Source organism: Cryptomeria japonica, chromosome 10 (assembly GCF_030272615.1).
Source record: "Cryptomeria japonica chromosome 10, Sugi_1.0, whole genome shotgun sequence".
Taxonomy (NCBI): domain Eukaryota; kingdom Viridiplantae; phylum Streptophyta; class Pinopsida; order Cupressales; family Cupressaceae; genus Cryptomeria; species Cryptomeria japonica.
In genome coordinates, this window is record NC_081414.1 from 753,394,951 (window position 1) to 753,416,199 (window position 21,249).

At 31.7% G+C, this 21,249-nt stretch overlaps 1 protein-coding gene across 1 annotated transcript in view; it reads right to left on the bottom strand.

Annotated features, from left to right (window-relative positions):
* Nucleotides 1–14,161: 14,161 nt before the first annotated feature.
* Nucleotides 14,162–21,249, bottom strand: part of LOC131076609 (probable protein arginine N-methyltransferase 3) — a 43,282-nt gene continuing 36,194 nt past the window's right edge. The window contains exons 4-7 of the mRNA XM_058013883.2: nucleotides 15,806–15,884; nucleotides 15,362–15,622; nucleotides 15,111–15,278; nucleotides 14,162–14,964 (exon numbers count right to left, since the gene is read on the bottom strand). Of these exons, the coding sequence (XP_057869866.2) occupies nucleotides 14,440–14,964; nucleotides 15,111–15,278; nucleotides 15,362–15,622; nucleotides 15,806–15,884 (1,033 nt within the window). The 3' untranslated portion in view covers nucleotides 14,162–14,439. The remainder of the gene's footprint in view (nucleotides 14,965–15,110; nucleotides 15,279–15,361; nucleotides 15,623–15,805; nucleotides 15,885–21,249) is intronic.

Consider the following 21,249-nt stretch of genomic DNA (forward strand, 5'->3'; position numbering starts at 1 on the left):
GGCTGAAAATGAGAGCTTGTTACCATCTGAGCAGATTGAAGGAGCACAGGAAGTTGAGGCCATAAAGACTCTGCTCTTCTCTTTCTACGACTGAAATGTAATCTTTTTCTTTGAAGAAATGGAAGCTAGCTATACCTCTAGGTAACAATTTGCATAAAAAAAAAAAAATTATGTTCACAACCTACTTTTATCATCATAGTGTAACCCATCACCTCTTATGAATATATTACAAAAAAATTGTGAGAATTCAATATTACAAATTTATTTTCCCATTACAGCCTAAGCATCTTAAGATACTTTCCAAAGATATTGGAACTATGTCATATAATTTACAAGGGATATGTCACCATAATCCTAACATAAGGTAAATACACTTCTATCAAATAGTGTATGTGACAAGATATATGGTCATAAACTTTTTTACAAAATTAAACCATTCTACTTGATTTAAAGACGAAATGGATGGAATCCAATTTATGTGTTATTTATAATCTCCATTTACTTTGTTATATTTAATTAATTTTAAAATTCATAGGCCACTATTTGACATGTTTTCTAAAATAGTATATCATAGAGAAAATAACATAATCAAGATACAAGAGTAATATTTTAACAATGAAAACAAAGATTTTTTATTTGGGAAAAAAAGATTGTTTCTATTAACACTAAGGATGAAAATTGAATCATAAAAAAACATAGTGGATGTTTAATTGAAAACGTAAAGTTAAGAATGATTTAGCTTTCTCAATGAGATTGATGAGATGATTTGTTGTGAGCTATATGTTGTTACATTTTTTTTTATAAACTAGATTTTCCTCGTAACTTCCATTTTTATAACAAATGAAAACTTGATATTTGTATATCAACCAAATAAAATTAGTAGTGTGATTTTATATTAAAACCAATATCACATCTCATTTTTAATAGATTTCCTCTTCAATGCACTACTTATTTCTTTAATACTCCCTACTTTACAACCATTGAAAGCTCTATTTTCAAAAAATTATTACCATCTGTGAAATGATACCACTCTTTGTGTCTGTTTAAAATCTATTAATTTTTAGTTCTACATTAATCTATTTTATTTTTTTAATTTAGGAAAAGAAACTTAAAATAACTCTAAAGGATACTGCAAATTATTCATTCTCTTTAGAGGACACATATAAGATAATGTTTGATATGGCTAGTCATATTTCCCTATTTTCTTTGGGAAATGTTGACCTACCCAAACATATAACCTTCATTAGAGATTATAAATGTAAATAATTATCCTCCACAAGCAACAATGTCAAAGATGTTGTACTGATAACTTTAATATTACAATGACCTAGCTCTCATAGCCATACCAAGTAAGTAGATAAACTAATAAAAAATGGGAAAAGGATGGATAAATTGAACTACACATTATACAAATGGGGAGTCTTGCAGGTTGTAATAAGTAGTAGTTACACCAACCTATATAATCGTCTCCATACAAGTCCATCTTCTTTCTCTTCCCTCTCTCAAATAAGAAAAATATAATACACATGATCAAAGTGATCAATGGAATCCATGACAATTTCAAAAATAAAATCATATATACTTTCATCAATTGCCTTCTAAATTATCATCACCAAACCACATCACATGATTCTTGTCAATAGTGGAAGATGGTCAAAGTTGGAAATGTCTTGGTTGTGACTTTCAACATGTATTAACAAGCCATTGAATCAAACATAGAAACACTTTGATTGGTATCCTTGGTGCAAAATATGATACCATAAATATTTGATAGAAATGGCCCATTAGATGGGTTGTAACTTGTAATTTCAAAATTTTAATCATACTTTCAACATTTCTTTAAAAAAAATTAAATTAAGTTGTAATGGTTTTTATATTATTGGACCTCCCAAAATACTAAATATTATTGTAATTTGTTGAGGTCTTAAAGACTTCCACCATACCCAATTATGACTTGGAATTCTATGATACCATAAATATAAATATAAATTGCTCCTCTAATAGCCATTAAATCACCACATCATTATCTTCTTTTATAGCAAAAATGTTATTCATGGTCGTATTTTGCACATTAGACTTATATATATATATATATATATATATATATATATATATATATATATATATATATATATATATATATATATATATATATATATATATATATATATATATATATATATATATATAAGTTAAATGCTAGAATTAGAATACCTAATTCCCAATTTTGTTAGTATATTTTAACTTTTCATTAGGGGAATGGAATTTTCATAAAACCAACCCAATAAAAAAATTGTTATAAATTTATTTTGAGAACTATAAGTTAAATGTAATAAATATTTGTCTTTATCTTTGCCTTCTTCTAAGAAAATAATTTATTACTATAAAATCCATCTATACAAATGAAATGAATTTATTCATTGATTATATCAGATTAAATATCAACTATAAAGGCTTACATCGACCAAAAAGTACTTGACATAAAAGTTCTTATCCTTATTTTCTAACATTTACATATATATAATAAGAAGATTTTGAAGTGATTTTATATTCTTACCATTAATAAGTTTTCATAATTTTGAATAATTATTATCATTGACTTTAACTAGCTTAAAAAAAAAAAACCTTATGAACTCTCTAAGCCATTAAATTGGATCAATTTACAAGTTTGTAATATTTAAAATTAATGGAGAAAAAAAAAATATATATATATATATATAGAAAGATGCAATGCATTCAAGAAAAGATAAAAAAAGGCCATCATTATGAAGACCATTATTTCTTTTGTCTAATGTTTATATGGAATCATAGCTTGTGCTTTAACTTTAGTGTGGTGCCTCTACTATCATGGTGGTTGTTTTCCAATCCTCCAATACTTATTTCATCCAATGTGCATACCTGTTTTCCATTTATAGGTTTTATTTTCTTCAAGTCAAGGTATATTTAGTTATGGTAATTTGTTTCTTCCAAATTTTTATTTTTTTTTGGTTTGATTTGTCATTATCTTAGAATATAAGAAAAAAAATATAATTGTATTTATGTTTATTTTGCTTCATACTTCTTTATGTAGTTAAATGTTGATTTTTCAATTTATTGTAAAAGACTATTTAGTGGGATGATATAATATTATTACATGAAAGTCTTATAAATTTAAATATCTTAGTAGGGTGACTAAGTGTCGAAGAAACAAAATTAATAGAGATTTTGTTATTGAGCTAAAATTATTATTAATGAAAAAATTTGTGTAATCTGATCTTTATATATATATATAAATATTAGGGATAAATAACTTTTGGTAGTCTTAAATATGAACACAATTCAAGCTTGTAATATAACTTGTTAAAATTCAATGAAAAACAACTCAATTTTTTTATTTAGATCTCTCTATTATGACCAATTTGATTAGATCTTAGCTATTGAATAAAATATATTTGAGCATTAAATTTGATGACAAATTTTATTAGATAAATACTTTTTTATGATGTTGCACTTTAAAATTACTATTCAGCCATATATTTTTTACTGAACAAAGACGGGAGTGATTCCTCTTAGAGTGCAATTAAATAACTGTATTTGCTTATGGACCTAAACCTAGCCAATATATCCATAACCAAGTTATATCTTAAATGAATTCAAATAAAATAATAAATTTGACTTATAAATGAAAAGTAAGATTAAGATACACAAAATTGTGTTATTTGTGAGTTGTGAACATTGTCTCAAGATAGGAGAGAAGTAGTTTGTTTTATATTGGGTACTAGATTAGCGTTGAAGTCCTCATGTTTTATTCTAATCAAGTGATTCAGTTTTCTATTGGTAAGCCAAGTATCTTATTTTTGGTTCCCTCGTAGATATGGCCAATCATAATGAATGATCTTGATGACTAGTTAGATAGATGGTCTAGTGGCATTATAGTATTGAATTCATTAGTAGAGGCTCTTCTTGTTACCTCAAGAAAATTCTAGTTATCAAGTGGCTATCATAGTCTTGAATAGGCTTGTCAATACAATATATTTTCTAATGGATGGTTTTATCTAAAATTATTTGGGGTGCAAACCTTGAAAAGATAGGTCACTCATTACTATAGGTTTGGTAGAATGACTATTGTTAAGAAAATCAACCATGATGGTCAATTTATTTTCTAGATAACTCCATGAGAAAAAAACATGCATGCAAGTATAGAGAATAACCATATACAAAGATCATTGACATATCAAAAAAAACACAAGATATACCTCAAAAACTCTCTTAGAGGGAAAAATCCAACATCCAAAAGCATCCATGCTCAATGTATTGTTTAACAATGAAATACTATAATATACTTCCATAGCCTCCATGACACTTCTGAAATATAAAGCCTCTACAATGCATCCTCCATGTATCCAAGCATGAATCCACGCATCCCATGACATCCTTCAGATATGCACTCTTCAGAAGAAGACATAATACAATGATAACCAAGCCAATATCACAGCAAGCCAACCTAAACCACTAAACATGTGCTTCCTTTTGTAGACTCAATTTCACACAAATACAACCAAGTGGTAAGGTAAAACCATGTCCCTTAAAACCATGAGTCCACAAAACTATTGACCCCATACTTACTTTTTGGTAATAAGTTTCACAAACATTAAATATTTTTCCCATGTGCAACCAACATAAAATATCTAATCCAATGTTGCATACAACTTTACAAGTGGCCCCAAATAAATATTTCATTTGGCTAAACACATCACCTAGGATGCACCACAAACATCAATAAACTCATGACAAAAACATATATAACCCATAATCTGCAATGACAAGCTTCATGTGCCAAACTTGTCGATGAAGAAAATACACATCTAGGAACAATCATGGCTAACCAATATGTCATCATATCCAAACACATGAAGATAATCATACATCACCAAATGATGAATCCACGTCACTACCAAAGCTCTCACTAAACCATGTAACCAATCTCTCCAAGCATCTTGATAGTCATCTCCTACCTGAATATTCTCTATGGCTCCAACATAATCAAAGAACTCAACATCATCAGCTCCCAAAAGGTAAATTCAAACCATGATCTCCAAACAAAGAAGATACAACCAACATAAAACTATTAAGAATCAAACCAATAGCGTCAAACCATCACTGTCAACAACTCCCACTAGAATATGTAACTAAGCAATCATGTCACTATAGTGATAAACCATATGCTACAAATCCCAAAAAATGACTATCGAGGTAACCTAAACATCATCCATCCTCTAATCTCAATGCACAAATGACTACCAACAAGGCCATAGAATTAAATATGCATTGATATACTAAAAGACCTATGGTTATAGACAAATTATATCTATGTCATTCCATTGCAACCAAATAGGTGGCCAACCCACAATCAGAATCTTTTATAACTTAACTAAATACAAATCATTTACTTAAAGTTTTCCTTTTTTCCCCCTCAAATCATTAGTTGGCTTAAAATAAATTAGTTGACTAATAAGCCACTTCCACATTTTAAGCATGCATTAACCAAGTTAAACTTGCACATTTCATGCATGTACATGGCCCCATGCTTCACAACTCTCCATCTCTTTCTCCAAGAGATGATATCCACCATTCAAACTCCTTATATCATGGAATTCCTCTTGCATACCAATTATAAGGTGCCACTTGGAGGCTTCTCATGAATGCAATTTCCTCAAGAAATCTCCTCTATTGATATCTCAAGCCAATCATAGCCTTTGATTTTTCATCGCTCAAGTCTATAAGTAGTTTACCATATGATGTATTTTTATAAATATTTGGAACACAATGTTATGTTATCACTTTGAGCACCTTACCTACTCATCTCTATCCAAGAAGATATCCACCACCCAAATTCCTTGTATCATGGAACTCCTCTTACATACCAATTACAAGATGCCACTTGGAGGCTTCTCATGACTCTATTTTCCTCAAGAAATATCATCTATTGATATCTCAAGTCAAACCTAGCCCTTGATTCTTTATTACTCAAGTCTATAAATAGCTTATCATATGATCTATTTTTATAAATATTTGGAACACAATTTTAAGTTATCTCCTTGAGCAGTTTACATACTTTCCATCATACACCAATTCATCTTGAGCACATCCACACTTTGTGTGCAACAAGAGACTTGTTGGTGAGAGACTTGTTAAAGTTCTCCATTTTTTAACGGATAGTCTTTTAGGTCAATTGGAGGTTTACAATTAGACATAAAATAGGATCTTTTTTATGTTTTATGTGTACTTATTCATTTACATTCTATCTTATAACTAAAAACAAATAAAATACATACTCACCTCAATTGTGATGGATATTAGAGTTCTTCATCTTGCATATTACTCTTTTACTAACAAACTATTAATAAGATCTATAATTTTTTAGAAAAATAATATGTATCATTTACACTTATTAGAAATAAAAATATGAATATTACACACATTCAACACAAATTAAAATATATATCTATTACATCAAAGAAACACAATTTATCTCTAATTCAAATCAATTAGTACAAAACTCATTGTTTGTATTAACTCATTATTTGTGTTGGGTACTTGCACGTGAAAGGTTTCACATAGGAAGATTTTCAATTGTGGAATGGTCATCACTATATGAGTAGAACTAGAATTTTATTAAAGAAACTCTATTACTTATATTCTCTTTTTAAGAGAGATGTTACTTGATATAACTTTTATGTAATAGCCATTACACTAAATTCTTCACAAAGTAATATTATTACCTCTTATTTGTCTATAGGGACCTTGCAATTGTTTATAGAGAAGCCTAACCCTGTTTATTAGAGACATTAAACTTTGGGAGTATAGATATTGCATGTCTCTATGTAATTTGTTTTACTTTTTCAAATGCTTAAAAGATGAAAGTAAGATATTTTCTTAGTGAAAATTGAAGTCATTAACAAAGTTTTTCATTATAAAATTTATAGATTTAATGATAATATATTAAGATTAATGATTTATTTGTATTTGGTCTAATGTAATTGAATATAAAATTGTGAATTAGTTGGTATTATGCACACTCTAGTTATGATATTAGTGGCATTGCACTTGTATATCAATTGGTTCACATTGGCACATTTCATTAACAAATCTTGTAAAAAATGTATTTCAATATTATATTTTGATATTCAAAAATTAAGATTATATTTTTAATGTTTATAAAATGATTCTTTTATTTTTTATTTAACTGAATCAAACATAACACTAAAGACATTTGCTACCTAAAATTTGACAATTATAATTTTCCCACAATGTTCTGCAAAAATCTTCTAGGGAAACTTTGCTTTCAATATAAAGAGACTAAATGATACACTAAGGGCAATGGCTGCCTATAATTTCATAATCAAAACATTTTTGTGATTTTTTGTGAAAATCTATTAAACAAACTTTGATTTTAATATGAAGAGACATTCACAATCAATAGGAATAAATAGGTTCCACAAGATAAGGATTTGGTACAAGAATCTAATTTCACCAGTTAGTACATCATTGTTTCATTTTGTTCGAAATATTTTGAATAGATTATAATTGTTTTAACAATTTACTAATCAATATATTGTAGCCTCCTCTTATTAAACTTTTTACCTATGTGCAATTTAACCTCATAGTAGATTTTTTTTGCTTTTAAACAAACATCAAATAAATTTTCTTTTTGCAAAACAATAAAAAGAAAATAGAACATAAATATTTAATAATTTAATAATTTAAATTAATAAAATGAAACATATTGTACTTAATTAAATATATCTTTTATTTTAAACTTTCATTAAACTAAATACAAAAATTAATATGACAATTATAAACCTAAAATATTACATTTAATGTTTAGAAAACAAACATCAAATAATATTTAATTTTACAAAATATTAATTTATATTTAAAATCCCCTCTTAGAACATGTAATTTTTTTTTTTTAAAAAGACGTTACCATAAACAAATTAGTGATTACACAAACATATTCTTCAAATACTCTTGATGAAGTCAGGTTCTATAATATGGATAGAATAGGGGAGGGAGGGCAAAGTTATTTCATTATTTTATTGTTCAAGTAATAAAGTTGTAAAGTAAAGTTTAATCAATGACATTTTTTTAAATAGAAACAGATTTATTAGTTAAAAGGAATATCTTTAAATAAATCTCAATGAATTTAGACATATAAGAATATGTTAAAAAATGAATCTAGCTTTAAATTGAAAGAATATATTACAAAATGAATGTAGCTTCTAAAGATTATAGAGAATGTGTATATATTATAATCTAGTTGGACATTCATATTATTGACACATTTTCAAGTATTATACATACACATAGTCTAAGTTAAAACTTCGTTCAAAATACCTTTACCCTGTACTTTAAACTATTGACACATTTTCAAGTATTATACATACACAGTCTAAGTTAAAACTTTGTTCAAAATACCTTTACCCTGTACTTCAAACTATTGACACATTTTCAAGTATTATACATACACATAGTCTAAGTTAAAACTTCGTTCAAAATACCTTTACCCTGTACTTTACATTTAATCATGCTTTTACAATGTTAATAGAATTTCTAGGACATTTAAAAATTAGTCAATTTTTTTTGCAGATAATTTATGATTTGTAGAACAAAAATGTTAAAAATAATAGAGAGATGGTAAAATGTTAAAGTTAGTGTGTTAATCAATCAATTTTAGATATTAAATCAAAATGTGATAGTTAAGTTGTGGTGGTGTTCTTGTCATCAAAGTTCAATCCTCATTGAGATATTGAATCATTTGTTGATGTGAATAAGGATATTTCCTAACTAGTTCCACTATTAAATCTTTTTCACATCTTATAACTTAAACTTACTTAAAAACATATAGGATACTTATCACTTTATGTATTGTATCATAAAATTAAGACACGTATCCTAATCTTATGTTTTACCTTGACCTATATAACCAAGAGCGTCATATTGAACTTCTAAATATTTTGTGTTTTCCATTAGACCTCTAGATCTTAGTTGACTATTTCCATAACCAAATCTTACAACATTTTATTTTATTTATTTTATAGAATGCCTCTCACCGTAATAATATGATTAATCATATCTTAAGATTTGATAATATTAAAGCAAATACATAATATATGAATGTAATCACAATAATAGTAATAGCCACATCTTGAGATTTGCTAGAATTCGAGCAAGTACACAAGATGTATTGAGCTAAGAAATTGGTCAACATTTAGAAATCAAGTTAAAAGAGTAGGATTTTCAATCCATACCAAAACCTTCCATTGACTTAATCAAAGGTTGTTATTGTCCATGAAGAATACTTGCCTTGTCATGGTCCCCTTATTACACCATTGAATAGTCATTTTTTTAATTAAGAGTAATAACTAAAAATAATAATTTAAAAGATTCTCATGAGAGATGGGTTTTTGGGTTCTTGTGAACCACTAATGAAATATGGATCAACTAGTTTGATTCAAAAACTACACAGTTGAATCCTGATAGCAATATCACAATTTAACTTGATCTGGAAAATATCTCCTATCTATATAAAAAAAATATAGTTTAAAATGATCTCCAACACATTTACAAAACCAAGAAAAGATAAAACATTAAAACCTCATTGAGAAAGCATGAATCGCTTAACAAGAATGAGTAGCACTCAGGTTGCAAAACAAAAGCTACTAGTTAGATATGTACTGCTGAAACAAATAACATGGAACGACCTACCCAGAAAGAGATTAGTCAGACAGCTTGATCCCATAGAACTCATGGGCTCTAAGTACACAATTCTATCCACCAAATTGCTGAAGTCGGGTTCCAATCTCCTTTGAATGGTTATTGTTGTTATAATGCTATTGGAATCATATTTACAAACATGATTGAATTAAGAAAAATAAGAAAGCTTTTAACGGTAGATCCAGATCGAACTCCATGCTCTAGCCCGTTACCATTCCATTAGGTACTTAGAGATTCAGGTTGAGGGTAACAGTTTAGACTGAGGACACAATGCTTTATCAAGATCGCATATTGAGCTAGTATAGTAATGGTGAGATCAATGTACTACTTCCTCCTAAAATGATGATTGAATGTTGAGGGTATGCTCATATAGTTCTAAAGACAGATTTTTTTTCAACTTCCATCTGTCAAACAATTCTAGCGCTCTGATAAAAATGGTGGACACGTGGAAGTTACATATATATAGTCGTATCCAAGTTGTGGTGATTTCCCCTAGTTTGTTTCAGGTGCTACAGTATTGGTCAGAATGTGCAGCAGGTTTCTATGTTGGGGCGAAATCTAATGCATTCTTCAAATACTCACCCAATTGCCAAAGAATTCACCTGATATCTTCCAGTCAAATTGGTTGACGTATTTGGCATTAACAGTAACTCTTGCATTGGATGGCTCACAAGATCAATAAAGCGCCTATATGCTAAAAGAGCAAGCTACAGAACTTTTTTACATTGTAATAATAAATTTACAAAGTTTTGAATGTGCAATAGAGGTTGTACCTTTTAGGTTGGGTTTCATGGAGGGCAACATCTATCACGCATCCATATTGTACCATTGATCATATTTAATAATTAATTGAAAAATAAACATATGCTCTATTTTAATTATTAATTAATTACAAAACATGGTCAATGGTACAATATGGGTGCTGCTTAGACAGAGGTCTCATAGAAGGGGCTTCCTAAAAAATAGAACTGGAGCTTGTAGTGTAAGGCTGGGGTCTCGTGGAGGGGGGCTTCCTTAAAAATAGTGCTGGGCAGCTGAGAATTTTTAGGAAAAATTTAAACATGGCCTTCTCATGAGTTTTGTGTTATGCAACCATTTTAAAAAATTGAACTACTAAATTTAATGAAGTTTGGGCCAAAAAAAAGGTAAAATTAATTAAATAAATATCATTTTCCCTTTTCATTTGATTTTGGTGGGAAATGGAATCTGGTGGGACAATTTCTAGCCCCACCCTTTTTTTGCATGCTTCCTAAAAAGTAGGGGCTTCCTTTTTTGGGGGAAAGATTCTTTGCTCATGGGACCATTTTTCCTTAAAAATAGAGCCCAAGCCCCCTTCCCATGGGACCCCAGCCTAATTCACCCCAGCCTAATTCAGCTTAAAAAATTAAGATCCGAAATTTAAAGAACCTGATGGTCTCATGAATATAATATCTTTGTATGTGCATAATAGAACAAATAAAAATAACTCATTTCTCTCCAAACTATTTTTTTAATAGAAATTAAACTTAGATGTTTGACAAGTGGCAGATAACATCCCTAAGCTGGTGGAGCAATTTCTAGCCCCACCCCTTTTTCACCTGCTCAAATTTACATCCCTAAAAAGCAGGGGCTTCTATTTTTTTTGGAACCCTTGGGACCCATGTGCCTTAAACTTCCTATCTTTCCTGCTTCATACAAACCGACGCTACCTGTAAGTCAGCTTAGTTTTGTGAGAGGAAATCAATCCAATCTCACCACTGTATAACAATAATAAAACCATATATAATTACCATAAAAAGTAGAAAAATAATCTTCAGTTGATATTGTTTCATTCCCTCTAAATGGTATCACGATTAAATTCGCAACTAGTTTCACATATGCCCTATAAAGGTTAATTTGACATTCAATCTTCCTTTACATGTGTGATAATTGTCCAAGCCATATAGCTATTGTATTTAATTTTGTGAAGGCAAAAATGCACATATAATGGCCAATCACCCAAAATATATGTGATACCGAACAAGATTATGTTTCTTCCTCCAATTTTTCTTTCAAATCCTTTATAAATGACATAACAAATTTGCTCTTCAATAGTAATAAGTATCACCATGTTGCTCTGATCTATATTGCCGTTCAATGGTCATTTTTCCATTCTCGAAATATTGCAACCATTTGCCCTGTTTGTTTTTCCTTGACCATGCTGTCAAGGTGCTGCTAGATTGTTGTTCTACTGCTGTCTTTTTGCCTTGTGTTTACTGTTGTTCCATGATATTGCTCGAGTGGCTATGTTTTCTCTTTATCTTTTGTCAAAAGGTGGGGCCCTTTCAAAACCCACTCTTTCCAGTTCATAGCTGTGGTCCAAAGCATTTACCCATAATCAAAAAATATATAAGGATTGTCATTTTTATGAGAGGATGACATGATAATTGATAAGAGTACTCCCTTTGGGAGTAACTGGTTCCATATTCGGTCTCATTTCACCACTCCTATTGTCATTTTGACTATTTGACCATTCAACTGCACAATGTTAGAGTTGAGCTCAATATTCATTATTTAATGTGACTAACAAGTGCCCCTAAGTTTTTAACAATACACAAAATTGCAACTCACACTTTCATATCAAGAGTTGTTTTTTAAAGTCCACAAACCACTTGGTGTTTAACTTAAACACCAAGCAAAAACGAAAGGAAATCCTTATGCAAGTACATCCAAAAGAGAGGCAATTATCTCAAAACAAAACAAAGAAACAAAAAACTCTGAAAAATAAAGAAAACACCACCAACATTAATGTAAGCACCGTGTTTCTTTGCAGTCCAAGAACCAAAATTTTCCAATTCCTTTTTTTATGCCTCCATAAATTACAAGAATTACCGCCTCTAATTCCCTATTGATGTACCTTTGGCACCCACACATGCAATTGTTCACTTCATGTTTCGTGCTCGGGATGTCTCCATAGAGAACAAAGCAAGGACATCATTGTATTGCATACGTAAATCCCAGACACTTGTTGCATCTTATACCAAGTATCCCTACCTGTTCCTCTTGTTCTTTTATCTAAACTCTCATCAATCTCCTATTGTTTTTCATATGTTCTAGAGCCAAACTGTTAATTGTGGCCTTAATGTTTTCGAGCAATCTAAGTGTCAAATGGCAAAAATACATTGCAAAACTTGTGTCTTTGGGTCTTTGGTTTGATTCAATAAACTAAGAATTTTTCCACTGTTTCGAACCACAAATTAAGAAAATAGTCCAGAACAAAAGCTTTTGCATCATTGAGAGTTAGGTAACAGAACTTTCAGAAGCAGGTAGTCCCATTTGATTTTGTGCAATGGGCGCAAGCTTAAACCTTTAACCTCCAAAATTTCAGATAGCTGATAGTCTCGTGATTTTTTGGAACAAATAGTAAAATATGATTCAAATCAAAAACCTCTCCCTAAATTTATACATGGGAACCTAAAAAACTGTAGATGAATGACACATGGCAACAAAATATCATATGCTAGTGGAGGTATTTTCTAGTTCCACCCCAACAGCATCCCCTGACAATTTAAAATCTAAAAAGAATAGGCTCCTATATTTCTAGCAAGATTCTAATTTTATCTAGTAGCAAATTATTTTTAGCAAAATATTGTCTCTTGACACTCCAAAAAAATAGTTCTCGGAGCAGGTGCTATGGAACCGCTTCCTTGGTACTAAAACTTCCATGGTATCCATAAAATTGCAAATACTTGCGAGTCATTTCAGCAGCTGAGTTAATCATGTACTAACTTGCAGCTAAGTCCTCACAAATCCAAATAATGGGGCACTTAGTGAGTCCACTCAAACTCACAACTTGCAGACACTGAAAATAAATGTGGCCCGATGTTAGATTTTTTGTCCTTACAAGACCTCAATTCTGTGAAATACTTCAATGCTGGATATTTTGCTGAAAGGAAGAAGGGTCGTTGAGCTTCTAGCAAGCAAAGAGAGCACCATTGAATAGATCATGAGTACAGCTATGGGCAACCGTATTCATTGAGCTATGGTTAGGGATGGAAGCAACAATGCAGCAGATACTTGATTATTGAGGCCTTCACAGCAAACAAGACTGGCAAAGCTCCATACTAATTCAAGGGTGCCAGATGCTTCAAAACAGATCAGATGGCATTAATGGCAAATTCTGTGAGAGCTCATTTTGTGTTTTACAGAACATATATCATACGGCAAGTGGTGATTTCATTGATCTACTACCTAAAGGCAGAGATCAGCTGTGTATAACATACACCTAATTCTGTGAGTTATCTGATATGTTAATTTGCTATTTTTGTAAATTGCCAAGTCCCCAAGCCTGAGTCAAAATTAGTTCTGCCAACAATATAAAAAGATAAAATAACATCTGTCCAAGGAAACAAATGTGAATGGCCATAGAATACAACAGAAACCCGTATCCATCCCAAAATAACTCTCTTATCTTGTGAGAAAGGCTGTATAGCAAATATGAATCCTAAAATACATCATCACTAAAAACTAAGCTCTGTTGCACAGCCATAGGAGTAAGTCAAAACTATGTGACAGCTACTAGGTTTTAGCTGTTAAATCAAAACACAAATCGACCTTGCAAGGCCAACCAAAATTGGAATAAACAAGCCTTAAAGATTAAAGAATAATAATGAAGTCTGTTGCTGCATGATTCTGTATGGTGACCATAATAAATATGATGCACATCTAGATATTAAATATCTGTACAGGCCATACCCTAATCTCATCCTCTGCACCAACTGCCATGGTTTCAACTGAGATGTCAATACTACGATGTCTGTAGCTGCGTGCAATACTAATACGGCCTTTGATGAATGAAGCAGGTACAGACTCTGTGCCTAACATCTGCTTAGAACCATTTACTTTCGCAGCTGTACATGAAGAAAGAGCAATTGGTTCTTTGAATGTAAGCAGTGTTTGTGACCAGTGTGTCTTTGGCTTATAAGGAGATGTTGAGAGCATGGTTGGCATCTCCTTGCAGAATCTGCTGGTAAAATTTGTTTCAAACCATAATACAAGTCCATAACACCAAACCGTGCTAGACAAAGACAAATCCTTGAAATCACTGGAAGCTGTTGTTTCTCTGTATCCCTCAGAAAGGAATGCTTGTTGTGAGCCAGATGACCCATTTTCTTTTTGACATTTTAGTTTCAATTCAAATGTTGTCGTAAAATCCATTTCCTCTGATTTCACTGTCATAAGATCAAAAGCCTGCAAAAAGCAGTAAAGTGTTTCTTAGCAATATGATTCCAGAAAGCTCACTGAATAGCATGTTTTTCATAATGGCAACATTATGGAAGAACTGCAAAAACAAAGTGGGAAAACATCACTTTAAATGGAGAAAAACAAAATCTTACATGCAGACTAGAGGTCTCTGTTACTATGTCCTTGCTCTCTAGGACATCAATAATTGGAAGTTTTGTGGCATCATCCACTACTTCCTTCCCAATACAAGACATGTTGAAGCCATATACATTTTCCCAAAAGGAAAGGCTAGTTCCACCTTTCCCAAAACCAGCCACATACTGCAAAACAAACAACAAATTCATAATCGGTATGTGAAACAGATAAAGAGTTTTTCAATGCACACATCAACAATAAAACTCACCATTTCTGCTGTGTCTGGAAGGACAGCCCCACCAGGTTTCAACCAATTGTCACGAGCATAAATAACTGAGCTAAGCATCGATTCATAAAGAAGACAGTATCCCATCCACTCACTCACTATCACATCCACACTATGATGTTCAGTTGGCATACGATTATCAAGTTCCTCAATCATGCCTTCAACCACAGTAATAACTCCAGATGAACTCTCATGTTTGCCACTATCATGCACCTCCTTGAGCATGTTATTTGCCTTTGCAATCTGCTCATTGAACAAACATAGACTATTAACAAGCAATTATCAATAACACTCAAGCTCTTTTGTGCACACTATTAATTACAAAAACATGAACTAAATGTCAAATATAAGATAATATGCATTGATACAAAAGATAATATACAGATATTTCATAGAAAGAAAACAGAAAATCAGCTGAAATTTTACCTGGCGAGCCACAGATGCCATCTTTTCACTTGCCTCAACAGCAACTACTTTTGAAGCTCCTGCCTGAGCTGCAAACAAACTGCCAAAATAAATGTGAGATGAAGCACAAGTACATAATATTGGCAGTGTCTTTATTACAATTACTTCCAAGTCTTAAACTACATTCCTGTACCCATCTTTTAGTTTATATTCTTTCTAACCAATCATATTCCGAAAATTTAAAAGCAATTCTCTTCCAACAGTTTTGAGCGTTGGATGAATGCAATAGAGAGTTCCCTAATTTCCCTTTATGAAATTCTCGATAGAAAATGCAAATAGCACTAACACTGTAATTTTCTGAAGTTTGACTGATCATTACAATTTTAAACAAATGCAAAAGTGACACATGTAATAGTTTTAAATAATTTTGAAATAAATGCAAAAGTAACACATGTAATAGTTTTGAAGTACCAAAGACAAGCTTGAAAATGACTGCCTTCACCGTAATACATTTGTTGGACATCTAAAGATGAGAGACCAGAGAGAGCAATGACTAGATCAGGAATCATGTTGTTTGAAGCTAAACAATAGGAAAAGAGATACAAAGAAACAACTAAGATGAGTTTGCATGCAAAATTAAATCTGAGGTGCCATATGAAGTGAATGAAAAAAATTTAGCTCTAAACAATCAATTGTCAAAATAACTTAAACCAAGTAACCAAGGTTTCAAATGAATCATCTGCCCACAACATGACATACATTCCATAGACCATAGGAGGGTCAACTTGTGGAAAATTGCAAGCATATTCCACAACAGTTTGGTTATATGCACTGGCTATCAGTTTCTAGGTAGTCCTAAGGTTGAGGTCAAAAAAGCTCAAATTGCTACTCAAAAATGATTCCTGAAAAACAATATGGGGTCATAGAGGAGCTAATTAACAATTAAAATGATTAATCAAAACATGTCATGTTAACCATAGAAGGAAGATCCCATGGAAGGTTGAGTTAGCTCCAATGTCTTCCTTAAGGATGCAAGTTGATCACCCCTTTGTGCAAACAATTCTGGACTTAATCATTATACTCCCTTAATTGATTCATTGGAATTGCCATGCATTTTATCCCTGTAAAATTCAGATGACTCAAGAATAAAGAACAGGCTCCCATGCATAGCAGATATACAAAAACATTTCAACACCACCAAGGAATGATACCATAGTGAGTAAGAACCTGTTGAATGATTTGGTTGCTGAAGTCATACAATGATTACTAAGCAACGACCAAAAGAATTTGAATGATTAAAAAAGGCCATAATACAAATTGATCACAAAAAGCCTAAGTTGCTGGTTCAAGTTCAAGTACAGATCCGAAGTTTAGGTTCACAACACAGCAGATTTTCTTCCCTTGGTTTGGTATGGCTAGGTATGGCAGCAAATATATATAGCCAAAAAACAAAACACTCATGGTTCACTAAGTCAATATCTGATGCAGATACAAAATAAGATTACAATCAATAATCTTCATATTGCTCTTCACCAAGAGCATCAAGGTAAACTTAATTATTTGAAGCAAAGCAACCACAATGACACTCCCATTAGCCATGTCCTATGTAGATTAGGCTTCATCTAAAGACACTAAGGCAAGTTATGTAACTTAAGCTTCTATGCCAGCACACTCAAGTTACATCCCAATTCCTTTTCATGTTGAAATATAGCTAGGTAGTATACCTTGATTGGGCCGACCTAGCTTGGTAAATGTTTGATGGGCCTTCTTACGTGATTATATTATGAAGCTTGTGAATGTTAAAGGGCAGGCCCTATTTGGGCGCTCAACTTGTGTAACTTGTAATTGGATCTGGCCCTAAATGGGCATTGTAACTCGTGATTCATGCTGGGCCCTAAATGGGTGATACAATGTAACTTGTTGATGTGATAGGGCTGACCCTATAATATGTAACTTGTAATTATTATGGGTCAGACTCTATTTTGGGCACCAACTTTAATACATTTGATTTATGCTAGCCGACTTGAAGAATTAAAGGTCAAGTCACCTATAAGTACAAAGTACTTATCATTGTTCACATCATCTTTTAGTGAAACTATCTCTGCAATATACAACAGCGAACATCTGTAGATGCACAGCGAACACCCTTGAAGGTCAGCGAACTCCATCCGAAGGGCAGCGAACCTTCCCTTCTGACAGCAGTTTTCACTTGAAGGTCAGCGAACTGTCATTAAGGCTGTGGACATCATCAGCAAACTTCATCTTTGTGACAGCAACATCTCCAGATAAGTTCACTGTGTTTAGTTTGCTGATAGCTTCAAGTGTTGAAGCTCAACTGTAAAGAAACAATTGGTTATTGTTTAATAAAGATCTGAGATATTGTAGCTGGGCTTTTCACCTCCAAGAGGGAGGTTTTCCCAGGGTATAAGCGTGTTATGTGTGTGCTGTATTTTAGTTTGGTTTTCTGTTCTATAATGTTAATCTGATCACTAAAAACTAACATTTCATTCCCTTGTAATCAGCTCTCTTATAAAATAAAACACAAGTTGACATGCACATCAACTTTTTTTTGAAGCCAACTAATTGGGCTTAACTAAGTTGATAAAAGGGTACATACTCTAATGCATGCAACTTATTGAAATTGGACACAAATTCAATACAACATTTGCACTTGTAAAACATAATATATAGCAGCGAAAGAAAAGTAAAATAAAATGCATGCTTGAGATTAAAAAAAAACTTGTTACAAAAGGTTGCAAATAAATTGAGCCTTTGCCATGGATGTACCACCATTCATGAGCATCTTTCTTGCAATTGTACCTGGGAATATTCTTCTAAATGCAACCTTACATCCACCAACAACCTCTTGATCTCTATATGGTTCCACTCTCCTTAGCACAACAAGTATCCTCGTGCTATAGTGTTTTGGGCCAAAGCAAGTGCTAGGAGATGCAAAAGTTCCATCATTTTATTACAAGTCATTAATGATTCTTTGCCCCTCTTGAAAAGTGTTTCAATAGGTTCATTCTCCTTGAATTTTATTATGGTCATTTTTTTTTTATTATAGAGTCCACTTCATCATAAATTTCACCGAAACATGATCGATCTATAACAAATCTAATTATGCTCATGATGGGCTCATTAATTCAGAACATATTTTGCACAAGCCAATGCTTATCATCAAGGGTGAATGATTTGAACTTTTGGGCTCTCTATGATTCAACTGCCTCAATAAAATCCAAAGAGTATTGACGACCATAGCGCTCAATGGCTTGCATCTTCACAAGTTGTCTCAAGACAATTGTGAGTGAGATAAATTGAGGCTCAACAAACTAAAATAGCATAAACCATAATTGAAAAACTTAAGACTCAGAAATTACTTGGCAAGCCCAAAAAAATTTAAAACTTAAGGAAAATTTTGACAATAAACAAATTTATCAAATATTTGAAAATACATCTTTAAAAAATTCATCAAAACACACATATTACTAAATTAGTAAAACATATTACTGATTTCCATCATATATAAATCAAAATTAGAGTTTAATACATGTCATAGACGAAAACATAAGTTCAACCTTTGAATTTATATGAACTTCAATTTCCAATATTAATAAATATTATAAATCATAAATTTCTTCCAACACTAAAGCTCAAAAAAGTCTACAGCCTCTCTATGGTAGTTGCTGGAGTGGATGGTGTCATCCTCAACCGGTGCCTCATCCATAGTGATAGGATAAAGTTGTGTATGCAAAAAACCCACACTTAACAACTCACCAGCCTTGCCTTCTGCCTCCATATACGCTACCACGTTCACTTCCCATTCATCTGCCTCCCTCTCCAAATTATCTAAGTCATCATCAAGCTGCATACTGAAACCTAAGAGCAAAAAAATCAAATAAAACCTAGGGATTTCACATCATCAATCTTGTGCCCTAAATCGCCATAATCCATTTGTTCACCCACCCATGAAATACAAAAATCCATTTAAAGATTTTAACATTAGGTTTAAAAAATTATACTCGTTTAAGTGAATTTTTATGAGAAATCATTAGGTTTTGGTGATTTAATGGCGAGCTCTTATGAAAATTTACAGAGAGTTTTCAACAAGTAACGCATCACTAGTTTTGTCTCACGAGTTATGCAATGTTTTCACAAGTTTTTCATCTATGGTGTAAACAAATAAAACAACTTCAAAAAAATTAAATGACCTATTCATACAATTAATTTATTATAATCAAAAAATATAATTTTAAATTCTAAATTTTAAATTTTAAAAAAAATGTATATTGAAATTTCATAAACTTACTTTCAACAACCACTCGAAGGACCTAAAGATGGCTTGTGACATATGATGATTTGTCACAAAGATTTGAATCTCCTTAACATCGGTTTATATTTCTTCAATCCACTCAATCTTTGTGCCAATCTTTTGCAACACCTATTAAGGAAGTTGACAAAACATTGTGTCCAAAAAATATGTCCATATTTACGCTCCACTATTAAATTAATTGCCTTGAAATTTTTCGCATTGTCCATTATGACTAGGACAAAGTCTCCAAGGCCAACCATCTCAATAGATTCTAAATGAGGATCTTGGCAATGAAGTTTGTATCCGTCACTTGCCTTTCACAATCAACTACCTTAAAATACACCACCCCTTTAGAACACGTTGTAATGACATTAATTAGTGGGTCTATTTTCGCACTCAATCCATCCATCAAAAATAGACACTCTTCTTTCAAGCCACATATCCTTGATTTCCCTCACTAATGCATCCATGGAAGCATTTTCCTTGCACATTAAGGTGGTACCCACGTTTTCATACCCAAGACTAACATAATCAATAGATGCATCGGCAATCATTGTCACCATGTCTTACCGATACAATTATCTAACGAGGTTGAAAGGAACTCCATTGTCATAAATGCAACAAGCAATGCAATGATCCACAATCTCCCTTGACTTTAAGTCTCTTTGATGAGAAACAACACAGTTGTCATTTTCTTGGACAAGCAGTGACAAAATAAAAGGACATCGGGCAGCCAATACTATATGGCCACTAGGAGGCTTGCACAGTCCTTTCTTAGAAAGAGGATATAATCTTTCTTTACGCCAAAGGCGTCTTACACTCACTTATGGATGTAAAAATGCCCACCAATTTGACATGTTTGCGACACTTAAATGCATGAAAAGCAAAAGAAACATTTTATTATTATTTTTAATTTAATTTAATTTAATTTCTCCTCTCATACACTCAAGTAGATAATTTTTAATTATTTAATGCTAATTATATCCTCACTTCCACCTCTAAACTACCACTAGAATTTAACTAATCAATCAATTATGTCTATCTCCATCATGCAATTAGTTAACTTTGTAACTATCTCAATCTAATATTATTAATTAGAATATAATAATAATATATTCTTAATAGATTTTTTGTTTTGGTCAAAAACTTAATA